This window comes from Cnephaeus nilssonii (genome assembly GCF_951640355.1).
Source record: "Cnephaeus nilssonii genome assembly, chromosome: 7".
Taxonomy (NCBI): domain Eukaryota; kingdom Metazoa; phylum Chordata; class Mammalia; order Chiroptera; family Vespertilionidae; genus Cnephaeus; species Cnephaeus nilssonii.
In genome coordinates this window covers 55,914,311-55,927,410 of record NC_137078.1, presented here as the reverse complement: position 1 = coordinate 55,927,410, position 13,100 = coordinate 55,914,311, and the positions used below count along the sequence as shown (strand labels likewise).

Genomic DNA, 13,100 nt, shown 5'->3' with positions numbered 1-13,100 from the left:
TGTCGCGCTCCCTCCGTCGGTGCAGAGTTTACACGCCAACCCCGTCCTCGCTCGGGCTCCTGAGACGGGCTCTACCCCCGCGTTTTACCGAAGGGGAAACGGAGGTGTGGAGAGAGAACGGCCTCGCTCGGGACCTCAGAGGCGCCGCCTGTGTCGCGGAAGGGGTCCCTGGCCCGCTTTGACCGACCGCGGCGCCGACACCGCAGGCGCTGGCGCCGGGCGCCGGGCTGAAGGCTGCAGCGCCGTCCCTCCGCCTGCGTCGCGGCCTGCGCCCCTCGGCACCTGCGCGCGGGGGCGCCACCCCGGGGTCTCCGGCCGGCGCGCGCGGGGCCCAGGGGGCGCTGCCGCCGGGACTCCCCGAGCGCCCTCGGCGGGCGCAGCACGTGCGTCCCAGAGCCCGGGGAGCGCCCGGGCCGGGCTGGCCGCATGGTGAGTGACCAGGGGCTCGGGTGGGGCGGGAACCCAGGGATACGGGCGAGCGGGGTGTGTCAGGGCCCAAGCTTCAGTGCTCGCTTCTCGGGGGAGCTTGGGTGGGGGCCTCTCCTCAAGGTCCTCACTCTCAGGGCGCTGGTGTTCACTTGAGGGTGCTGGGTGGGCTTTGGCGTGCTCACACTGAGCCCAGCCGGACCCAGAATCACAGGTTCGTGCGGAAGCGGGGGAGGGCTTCTGGCGAAGGGCAGAGGGCACCCCTCAGGGGCCAGCCTTGGTCTAGGCCCACGGGCGTGACTCGGGGCTTGAAAATGGACTTTCTGTGAGATACTGAGGATCCCACTTGGCCTTGCATGAGGGCGCATTGCCCCCCTTTCGGCAGCGCTTTCCTGTGGCCTCTCAGGTACAGCGGCTGGCAGTTACTAGCACAATGCTCTGGGGTGAGCCGACGGGCCAGCCTGTTTTCTCATCTGTGAAATGTCTCTTTCAGAGGCCCTTGTCACCTGATTGAAGGGCACTAAATATAAGCACTGTAAGAGATGAAGGTCTTATATATTAAGGTCTAGATATAGGTCTTAGCCCAAAAGCATATGATAAAACTTTATATCCTGGTATGTGTAAACAACAGGGTGAAATTAGTCCTTGAAAGAAAGAAGAGAGAGGGGAGGGGAGCAGAGGGGAGGGGAGGGGAGAGGAGGGACTAGATAATTGTTACAATTGTTAGGTGTATGTCTGGTGTAGATAAAATCTTGGTTGAGCGCCTACTATGTGCCCAGCACATTGTCATCCCGTATAACTGTTTAAAAACCCAGTGAGTGGTTATTAGTATTCCCATTTTACTGATGTGGACACTTAGGCACTTTCACAGAGATAGTGTTTATACAGGTTTCTGGCTCTAAATTCTGTGCTCCTTGCCTTTTCACACCTCAGGCTTAACAAGGGTATAGCCACCTCCACTTGGGCAAACAAACATTAGGCTCTTATTTCCCTATAACACGTGTCCTATTTCTCTGTCCCACAGATAACTGAGAAGACCTTAGTGTTCAAGCGCTGTCACTCTCCTCCCCGTTTTAATGTGAAACCCTCCATTCATTATAGTAAACCCTCAATTTTGCAGACCTCAATTTAACAGACTTCGGATTTAATGAACAAAATTTCCGGTCCATATGTCATATGTGAACATTAACACCCTGTTAACTTCAAAATGCTTTTAACCAAGATTTGCTTATAATTAACAGGCTATTTTGTTATTAATTCACTGTTATTTTTAACAAATTTTAGCAAATAGGCCATGTTGGAGAAAACACTGAAGTAATTTCATCGACATAAATAAATATTACATATCTACAACTATAATCTACATATTTAAATCCAAGAGCCACCACTCATAAACAATGTTGGGCAAGTGATTAGCAAGTGATCACACTCTATCACACCGGGTAATGGGCTCTGTATGACTTTCTGCAGCAGTTTTAACGCAAGTGGGGGTGATGTTCCCTGCCCCAGATGTGGGCATTTATTTACTCCAGGTGATTGGTGAATGCACGTGTTCACCAGACCAATCAATCTAAATTAAAAACTACAGTAATACATATAGAAAACTCTGTGATATTAAACTTTCCATACATCGTTTTAATTACACAAACGTGTCTACCTAAGTAAAAACAGGTAAACTAATTTGTCAATTTTTAACACATGCATTCGGAAAACCTACTTTATTACATAATGAACTTTTGGCTTAAACGGACTCCCCCTAGCCCAAATTACTTGTTATATCGAGGTTTTACTGGATTATCACTTCATTAGTCACGAAAGTCTCTGCAAGAGTTTACAACATTCTTTTGTCATGTTTCTTGAGTGTCCTGATGTTTACATAAGATGGTAAATTCCCAAATGTTGGCACGTGCTTAATCTTTTTTTTGGTATGAGAATGAGTTCTAGTGTGAAAAAAATTCTGAAGCACATGTAAAATTTTTATGGGGAAAGACTCCTCTAAGTACAGTAGCAGATGTTGCACTTATTTTTGTAGTGGGACACCTGGGTTCTTTAGCCAATTAGTTGTTATCTTTGTAATTACACTCACAGTGGTGTGCTCAGCTTCTCTATAAATTTGTGTAAACTAACTTGTAAAGAAAGCCAAGTCCCTTCACCCCCACAAAAGACAGCCAAATCCCAAAGAAGCCTGTCCGATTTCCTTTGGCTCTTCTTCCCCTCCCCCTCCCCCTCCCCCTCCCTCTTCCTCCCCTTCCCCTCCTCCCCCTCCCTCCCCTCCCCCTTCCCCTCCCCCTCCCTCTCCTCCCCCTTCCCCTCCTTCTCCTTCTCCTTTTTTTTTTTATCTTGGTCACAGATTTCTCCACCTGTACAATAGAAATGCCAATGGATACTTTATACAGAAGACCAAATAGTAACAACTCAGTTATGTGCTCTGGATTGTGATAACTTGTTAAGTAAATGCTTATAAAAGATTAAGATTAGAACCTTAGTTTACATTTTTTTTGTGATGTCCAGAAGAAAAGGGAAACATTATGTAAAATGTTAGGCAGAGATGCTGAGGCATGGGGTTGTTAGTGTAGAAACTTCAGTTGAATTCTTAGTTTATATAAGAAACTTAAAGGAACATTGCAGGATGGCAATCACTAGTTTTAGTCCCCACCCCATCCCCACACGTGCCTCCAGTTACTTGAAGATAATTGTGAAGTTCCTAGGAAATTCTCAAAACAAAGTAATTGAAATGTGCTTTAATGTCTTTAATGTCTCATAGCACTTTATGAAGACTCAGGGGTTGATGTTACAAAGTGGCAAGATCCAAGGTTAAATCCCCACCCCATGCCATCGTCCACAATTAGAGACTTCAAGATTGAGGATGTCCAATGAGAGACCTTCCAATAAACTAAGGATGAAACGTTAGTGAAGGAGATTTAATTCTTACAACAAATGTTGACTGTCATTTTTCAAACCGGAAAAAAAGGCTTTGAAATGTGAAATCACTTGTGATGGTGGTAGAGTTAGAAGTGGAGGACCCAGAATGGCACCCAGGTTCTCTGGCCCCAGACATCATGCTCTTTCCAGTTCATCATCCTTCCCAGTAGAAGATGGCTTATTTTATTTACTAGGGGCCCGGTGCAGGAAATTTGAGCACGAATGCGGTCCCAAGGCCTGGCTGGTGATCAAAGTGGGAGCACCTGGTGTGGAAGGGCAGGTCTCAGCTGATCTCTGGGCCCTGGGCAGCACCTGGGCCCCCAGGCTCCCATGTGCCTCCCTGCACCTGAGTCATCAGGCTCCTGCTGGGCTCCCTCAGCACCTGGGAGCTGGGCAGCAGCCCCGCCCCCCACTGCTGCTGCTAGTCGCAGTCTGCAGGGTGATCAGTGGGGGCGATCGGGCCCTGCTCACACCTGCCTTAGCCTGGCACCACCTGCTCACCTGCAGTCCTGCTCTTATCAGGGCCCATCAGGGCTGGCAGTGCCTCCACTGCTGCCCACTGCCAGCACCGCATCACCAATACCTGCCATGTTCCACACCGCCCCCTGGTGGTCAGCGCATGCCATAGTGAGCGGTCGAACTCCCAGTCGAGGGGACAATTTGCATGTTAGGCTTTTATTATATAGGGAAGCTCTAGAAGGCTGCAGAGAGGGGAAATAGAGAAGGTTGGATTGTTAAAACTTAATTGAAAAAGTGTGGTGAATAGTGTAGGTTTGTGGAGCTATTCTAAGAACGAAAAGACAAAATGTAATAAATAACATTAATTAATTTTAAAGTACCTTCTTTCTTCAAGACTCCACCCGTGTTGTCTGTCTGTCTGTCTTCAATTTATAAGGCAGTTCACAGTACAAATGATTCAGGGATTAAGGCTGGATAAGATTCCCTAGTGCATTTTAAAAGTAACTTGTTTACACACAACACTTTGGGAGCCTGTGCAGTGTGATATATCTGAAATGGAAATAAAGACAAGTGAACTGGTAGAAAGAACAAGAGAAAAGAAAGGAGAAAAATATAAGGGTATCTTTGTTAAGAAAAATAATAAAGGGGTCATAAAGAGGGAAAGGATAGAACTTTGTGACTAAAATTTAAAAAAAAAAAGTACCAAAACTTCAGAAGTCTCCTGAATTTGGGCAAGGAGGAAAATTTCTATACATGGTAAAATTAGGACTACACGGGAAAAATTCAAGAGCCTCAGTAGCTTCATAAGAAAGGAAAACAGGTGTGTGTCCAATTTGGCTCATGGAAAGGGTGTTGAGACTATTGAGTAAAAAAAGCAGAGAGGACTGATGTGTTACTTCTTCTCCTTGAAGCCATCTAACATGGTACGAAGGGGCTGATTTGATCGGGGACTGACAGGACAGCATTTGTTTATGTTATAGCTTGTTAGGTTTTTCTCCAAAAAGAGACAATGCTTCATTCAGGAGACTGTTCGTTTTCATGACATACGTCATGAGAAGGCATGGAGCAGAGGCTGGCTCCAATGCTAGGTTGCAAGCTAGCTCCTTGGCGGATTTGATGTTCCTTTTCCATCCTCATAGTGGAATGGATCATTAGAGATACTTACATCTTGTATATGCATGGGGTGTTGTTGTTTCATCCTCTTTTGAGGGGGGTGGGTATCAGAAATAATGATTCAAGCTTCTGAAGATCACAGGCATTAGGCATTATCAGTGCTTTACTAGTTGTACCGGTATCATGACTATTGTGTGTAATATGTACGGTGCCTGGAACATAGAGATCAACAAACTGTAGCATTACTTTTAGTATTATGCTGCTGCTGTTGCTACTGACCAGAAACATTCTCACATGTTGGATCAGAAGTAATGTTGGATTAGAAATCTGGAGAACTAATATCTGATCTGGATTCTGCTCTTAGTGTGACCTGTGGCAAGCTCCTTCTTTTCTCTAGACCTCAATTTGTCTCTCTGTAAAATGGGGAAGGTAGAAGAGATGACCTCCAAAGTGTTGTCTTTATACTGATCTGGCACCGGTAAGCCGTGCCTGTAAGTAACTTTCCCAGGAAGGAAGGATTTGGTACCCTGCCTCACTGAGTCAGCTGGGTAATGAACGGCATGCACTTGTAAGACATCCAACCTCGATGTAGGTTCAGAACAATCACTTGGTTGTTCTGCAGTGGCCCAGACTCCAGTTGGGAGGGAAAGGGGGCAGCAGGCACATGGCATTGACTAGCAAACCTTTGAGGTTCCTTCTCCCTCTGACTTATTAAATTATCTGATGGCCAGTGTTAGAATAAACATAATTTTTTTACTTAGTCTAACAGAACATACAATTCCTGTACATTGAAAGTACTCTCAGTGGATAGAGTGTCGGCCTGTGGGCTGAAGGGTCCCGGTTTGATTCCGGTCAAGAACATGTACCTGGGTTGCAGGTTTGATCCCCGGCCCTGTTCAGCGCCCATGTAGGAGGCAGCCAAATGATGTGTCTCTCTCACATCGATGTTTCTCTCTGTGTTTCTTTCCCCTTCCCTTCCACTTTCTCTAAAAATCCGTGGAAAAATATCCTCCGGTGAGGATTAACAAAACAAAACAAAACAAAAGAAAGTAATAAGTGAATTTAAAAAGAAATGCAAAAACAAGGTACAGAAGGGAAAATGAAAACTAGCCTGAGAGTGGTGCTACTTTGTGTTAGTTATTCTTATGGTCCAAGACACTATAAGACAATATCATATTAATCTTCCCAAAACTTTGTCTAGGTACCTGTTGTCTGAATGAGGAAATGGTACTCTATGGTTCAGAAGGCAAAGTGGAGCTGAGATTGACTAGCCTTTTTCTCTTCCACCATACCATGCTGCCCCTGGGACTTAATATGGTGCTACAGAAGCAAAGCAGAGTAGAAAGTGTTTCTCCCCATGTGAACTTATCCCCTGTGGTAAGGGTTTTTCCTAAACTAGTAAAATAAGATTTTGAAGTAGTTGCATATTTTATGCTTCTTCCTGGAGCAACGGAGGAAGAGACTCACTGGGAGACAGTTGTTGCCTCTGCCACCTGCCAGTAGCTCTGTGTCTGGCTCGTCCCCGCCCCCCTCATTGAGACATTGTTTTCTCTGTCTGGAAACTGTCACAACTGGAGTGATGAGTCAGTGACACAGCACACTCTTTGTTTTTCTGATTCAAGGTAGAGTTGTAGTTTTAATATGGACCCTCCAGGCAGGCTGTGTGAAGGATGTTTACAGTAGATATGGGGTTTCATTTTATTGGAAGATACCTCATTTACTTGAAGGTCTTTGGGTTTCTGGGTTTCTTATAAGTGGAGAAGCTGTTTTACCTGGTATTCAGAGAAAATGATCAAGTTTGTGTTTGGACTATGTAAACTGAAATTGATCCTCTATTTTGCCTATTTCATATATATAGGGTATCCCAAAAATGTATACACTACTAAAAGCTGATATCTCAGTTGATGCTTCTTTCTTTTTAGATTTAACCCATTGGAATTTATAATTATTCAAAGTTTATATACTATTTTGGGGGTACCCTACATACATATTTTTTATATATATTTAAAAAATTTTTATACTAGCCAATTAAATAATTTAATATTGAATATTTTACTATTTGGAGAATGTTACAGCTTCATAAATTGCAATGCACATTGGAAGATACCCTGTAGATACCCTTTGCAGTTAGGAAGCAGAAACCTGTTTAATCCTATGTATCTGTCCATTCTAGTTCAATTCATAATTTCCTTTATGGAGAATATTTCAAATTTTAATGATGCAACTAAGGTAACTATAAAAAACAAAAACTTATTAATGACATCAGCCTCAATGTAGCAGAATAAGATTTAATGTAGTTTTAATTACATAAAACTACACTAGAAGTAAATTAGATAAACGCAGAAAAGTTTCATTCAGTTCAGCACATGCCTACTATGTGCCACAGATTGTGGTTTCTGCCCATGAGGAGCTTGCAAGCAAATGGAGGAGACAGGTAGATACCTAAATAAATTAGTTCTACTTGAGGCAGGTGCTAAGATAAGAGGATGCAAGATGCTATGAAGATACTAGCAGGAGGCTTCTGTCTGACCTGAAGACTTAAGTAAAGCTTCCAAAGATCTGACAACTTCTTTCCATCTCTGCCGCTATAAGTGGTCCACACCACCATCATTTCCTACCTGGGTCTCTGCAATTGCTTCCTAACTGGTCTGCTTGCTTCCACTCTGGCCCCCATACAAGGGGCCAAGCCTAGTTTTTTGTTTTTTTTTTGAGACTGAATCAGTAATTTATTTATTTATTTATTTATTTATTTTTAATTTCTTTATTGATTAATGTGTCACATATTTGTCCTCATCCCCCCATTCCCATCCCCCACCCCTCCCCACGGATGCCCCCACCCCCCTGTTGTCCTTAACCATTGGTTAGGCTCGTATGCATGCACACAAGTCCCTTGGTTGATCTCTCCCCGCTACCCCCACCCTCTCCTACCCTCCCTCTGAGGCCCGACAGTCCGATCGATGCCTCCTTGATTCTGGGTCTGTTCTTGTTCATCAGTCTATGTTGTTCATCATTTCCCCTAGATGAGTGAGATCATGTGTTACTAGAAATATACTTATAAGAACTGAATGTGAGACGAGCAATAATAGTTATGCTGACCGGCAAATGAATCAGTCTGTAGTAAGTTTCTTTCTGGACCAACAGTTCTTTTGAGACCCAATTTCAATGTCCACCAGTTCCTTATGTGTACATGTCGGCACTGACTTTTCAGCTCTGGATGGTGGATAAATGGTGGTAATTCAGGTCCGACTCCCTCTGGTTTGGTCTCGCCCGGACGCAGGGGCGCGGCTTCACCCGGACTTAGGGGCGCGCGGCCTCACCCGGACCTGGGACCCAGCATCACCCAGGCCCCGGGGCACGTGGCCTCACCCGGACCTAGGTGTGTGCGGCCTCACCCGGTCCCAGGATCCAGCCTCACCCGGACCCAGGGGCGCACAGCCTCACCCGGACCCGGGACAAGCCTAGTTTTTTGTTTTGTGTTTTTTGTTTGTTTTGTGTATGTGCATTTAATGTAATTCATACCTTATATCACCCCCAATTAAAACCCAGTTAAATATATAAATAGAACTTCTAATTAAACACCAGTGGTTTCCCATAGTGTTGAGGGTGAAATCCATGCTCCCCTTCATGGCAAACAAGCCCATGATAGATTTGGCTCCTGCCTTCTCCAATTCACTTCATACCAATCTCCCAGAGTCACTTTCCCTACCCACCCTGACCTTATTTCAGTGCTTCATCCACAGCAAGCTTGTTCCTCTGCCTCTGGCTCTGCAGTCACCCTTTTCTCTGTCAGGAAAATTCTTCCCGAGCCTTCACTTGGCCTATACCAGTCTCAGCTCCAGTTTCACCTGCTAGAAACACCTCATTGACCAGCTCCTCTTCTCCCCAGCCTCTCTCTCCCTTTAGCCCTGTGTTCTTTCTTCTATCACTACCTGAATTTGTGGTTTATCTCTTTGTCTTCTATCTCTCTACTCTAGGATGCTGGTTCCAATGAGAGCCAAAACCCCTCTCTGTCTTCCTCTCCACTCTGTCCCAAACTCCTGGCACATGGAAACTTAATACGTATTTGTTGAATGAATGACTGGATAAAAGGTGTCTGGGGTAAATGAGTCAGACTCAGCCAGTCTAAGAACAGTGGAAAAGTAACAGAAGCATGAGTTGTGCAGTTCAGTCTCACTAGAGAGCTGAATGCCAGCAGAGAGGGCTGGTAGACGTGGCTAGTGGTAAAGACAGGAATTAGCTCACAGAGGCCATTGTAAGCCATGAACTTGTACTTTATGGTTTAGAGAGAGGGAACACTGTCAGATTTCTATTTAGATCAGTGTTTCTCAAACATTTTTAACGAAGACCCAGAAGAACTGGGAAATATAACATTTTATATTATCTGCCCTTTGAGATCTATCCCTAGACTTCAAAAGCCACCGTATTTCTTGGCTCTAGCCCCCTTTCTCCATCTTCAGAGCCAGCAGAGGTGGGGAGAATACTTCTTGCATTGAAGCTCTCTGCCTCCCACCTCAACTTTTATGAATTCACGCTATTAGACTGGGCCCATTTGGCCACCTCAAGGTCCTTCATTTTAATGACATCTCCAAAATCCCTTTGTCATGTAACCTAATATATTCATGGGTCCTGGGGATTAGGGCATAGACATATTTTGTGGACCATTATTCTGCTTGCCGTAGGCATGTTTAGGGAGTTTTCTATAGCTTATATTCCTTGTCCCTCCCGTTTTTCCTCCCTCCCTGCTTTCTTTCAGTAACCATTTATTGAGTATTCTTTCCCAATGCTAAGTGCTGGCATACAGCAGTGAGCAAGACGGTTAATGTTTCTGCTCTCATGATGGCTTAAATTCAAACAAGTAATTACAAACAAGTAATGAAGTAAAAAAACAAGGTGGTTGTAGATTGTACCATGAAGGCAATGAGTAGAAAGTAGCTACTGGGCAAGACCACTTTGGCTAGGTGGTCAGGGAGGGGCTCTCTGAGGAAGTGACACATGAGATGAGATCTGAAGAATGTAAGTCAGTCAGCCACTGAGAACAAGGGGAAGACAATTCTAGCAGAGGAAATGGAAAGTGCAGAGTCCCCTGGGCAGCAAAAGGCATGTCTTGTTTAACGAACAGTCAGTAGGTCATTGTGAACAGAGCAGAGTGAGCAGGGCAAAAACGTAAGGCAAATGATGGTGGCAAGACGGGAGAGATGAGGCCATGCAGTAGCTGAGAGATCCTGTGTGTGGTAAGGACTTTGAATTTTATTCTAAAGCATGGGGGACCTATTTAAGCGTTTTGAAAGGTGGTGGTGTAAGAGGTTAACAGAATCTGATTTATGTTTTTATTTTATTGTTATTATTTATTTTTAGCTTTCTTTTCTGATTTATGTTTTTAAAAGGTAGTCAGCTATGTGAAAATGACTTAGAAAGGGGCAGGATGGAGTAGAGAGATACTTTAAGGGGCTACTTCAGTCATCTCTGGGAGAGATGACAGTGGTTGGTTGGGATTAGAGTGAGGATGGTAGAAAAGGAGAGAAGAGAATGATCTGTGATATACTTTGGAGGTAAAATTGATAAGACTTAGTAATGGTTTGGATGTAGGGGATGAAAAAGAGAATGGAATCAAGAATGATATCTAGGTTTTTGAGCAACTTAAGGGATAAAAATGTTATTCACTGAGATAGGAAAGGCTGGGGGAAGAACCAGTTTGGAGAAGGGAACATGTTAATATTGAGCAGTCTGCTGGACGTCCAGGAAGTGATTCCAAGGAGACAGACATGTGAGACTGGAGCTCAGGGAGACTTCAAGTTGAAGATATGCATCTGAGAGTCGTTAGCATACAGATGATATCTAGAGCCAGGCCATCAGATGCGATCTCCCGGGAGAACGGGAGAACGTAGAAATGGAGGAAAAATAATGCATTGGGTGAGCTGAGATCTTCCAAGGATTAAATGTCAGGAGGAGACGGAATTGCAACCAGCTAAGACTATTGAAAAGATAGTGATATTGTTTGGGACTACCCTGAGTGTGACTAGGCTAGAGGTGGAGGAATTAAAGGAGCAAGTAGGCAGTAAGGAAGCCCACTAGGGCAAGACTGTTGTGTCTAGCACTTAACACTGTGGCTGGCACATGAAAGGTAGCCATCCCTGAATGAAGAAGTGAGTTTTTCTGAGGCTCTCTAGCATGTTCTGGCCCATTTCTAGGTATGGGGATAAGAAGTGAATATTTGGATTGGCTGTTTCCCAGTGGACTGACATCAGGGAACCTTCCATCTTACTTTATGAAGGCCCACTTTTAATAGAATTTAGAGAATTTGCTAATGACTAGTAGAGGCATTCCTTAGATTTAAATTTGGAAAGAATCAGAAATCACCAGCTTGCATTTTCCAAACCATTCAAGATGAAAATACTCGGTAAAATAGTAAGTAATATATGAACAAGCAAACACACAAGTAAAATTGAACTTTTATAGAAAACCCCAACAACCCTCTTTAGAACCTGTGGACTTTTTTCCTACTGTCAAAGATCAATCTTTTACAAAGTTCCAGGCTGTGTGTGTGTGTGTGTGGGGGGGGGGGGGGCGGGGAATGGGAGGGGGGGCGGCGGTGGGGCGAGAAGGTAGGTTATGAGCTACTTTTAATCTCTTACTTACTAGGTCAGAAATTCTCATTAGCCTTGGAATTTCACACTACTGTGTTTGACTATGATGACGCACATGTTTGGAAGGGAAAAAAAAAAGTGTAGGATTGAGGCTTAGGAAGTTAAATGACTTGCCAATAGTCTCAAAGTATTTAAACCCAAAAGCCATGTCTCTTCTCCCACCCTTTGCTGACCCCAAGAAACTTAAATGATGTGGAGGTTAGAGATGACTAAGATTTTTCAATTTACTAGTTTTAAGATACACTTCATTATTTAAAAAATAACAAGCAAAATCTTAACAATATGGGTAGAGAAAATTAAAGGGGCATTTTAAGCCCTTCTAAATGATGTTGGTTCTGGTATTTTTTAAATGTGTTTAACATGAATGAATCTGTCTTCTTTTACAGGAAAAATATAGAGGTGTATTCCAGAGGTGACAGTTCATGGCACATATAGTTAGAACATGCTGTTTGGCACTCATTTCTGTCATCATGTCGCTGTTGGTTAAAGCAACAATAGGTAAGATATTTCTGTAATCTATCTGTGGAAGGATTTGTGGTTTAAATTCTCAGTTACAGATTAAAAATATGCATTTGTGGTAAATGTTCTGGTAGTTGGTCTTTTGTAGTCAATTGCCCATCTAAGTGGATAATCTGGTTCTATGTATGTAACTAACATCTATTTTATTTAATTTATACTAATCATTAAGAGTTCACTGATAACATTTCCTCTTGAAAATGGCTAGGTAGCCAAGCTCAGCATCATGAATGAATGTTTTACATTATAATGTATTCTAAGAGGGTATTTATGTTTGAAGTCAGCTATTTTTTAAAAGTGGTGGCTGGGATTTTCTTTGCTTCTTTCTATTGGGAGCTTATTTTTTACTTTCTGGACTATTAGGATCAAAGAAGATCAAACAAGCAGAAAACAAACATAACTAAGATAAGAGAAAGAGATGTCATTTTAGTTCTGAAAATAAAATTGAGAACTTTTTATTTTAAAAGAATTTTCAGTACTTCCTTTATTTGCTTTAAATAACGTGTTTTTTACATCAATTTCTATTTATGGCAGTTGATCCAAGAAATCTTACAATTACCTCCCCCCCCCCCCAAAAAAAAAGACTTTCAGTGAAGATTTTATATCACATCTAAAAATTCAGAGTGAATCTATAATTCTGAGTGGGTTTTTTTAAATTGGCAATTACTAAGTACCACCAAAAACTGTTAATTCTGAATAGTTGTCATATTTATTTATACAAAAACTTCAATAATAAGAATGACCTGTCTTTTTAAATAAGAGTTTAATGTGGTAACTGGCATATAGTAAATAATATGGAGAACTCTCTTTTTTCATATTAGCTGTATTGGGTAATGGTTCATCTAGCCCAAGGTCTTCCATCTTGAAGGAATATCAAAATATGGCATGGTAAGACCTAATTTCCATCTGTTGCCAACTACAAACACACCAGAGCCCCTGAATATTTTCTGTTATAATATAATGTTATAGATTACACATACGTTATTAGTATACCACTAATATAGTAAAAGAGGGAACTAT

At 43.0% G+C, this 13,100-nt stretch overlaps 1 protein-coding gene across 2 annotated transcripts in view; it reads left to right on the top strand.

Moving 5' to 3' along the window:
* The first annotated feature begins 398 nt into the window (after positions 1 to 398).
* Positions 399 to 13,100, top strand: part of IL12RB2 (interleukin 12 receptor subunit beta 2) — a 72,134-nt gene continuing 59,432 nt past the window's right edge. For both annotated transcript variants that reach the window (XM_079777588.1, XM_079777587.1), the window contains exons 1-2: positions 399 to 429; positions 11,951 to 12,062. In XM_079777588.1, coding sequence (XP_079633714.1) covers positions 11,987 to 12,062 — 76 coding nt within the window. In that variant the 5' untranslated portion in view covers positions 399 to 429; positions 11,951 to 11,986. The remainder of the gene's footprint in view (positions 430 to 11,950; positions 12,063 to 13,100) is intronic.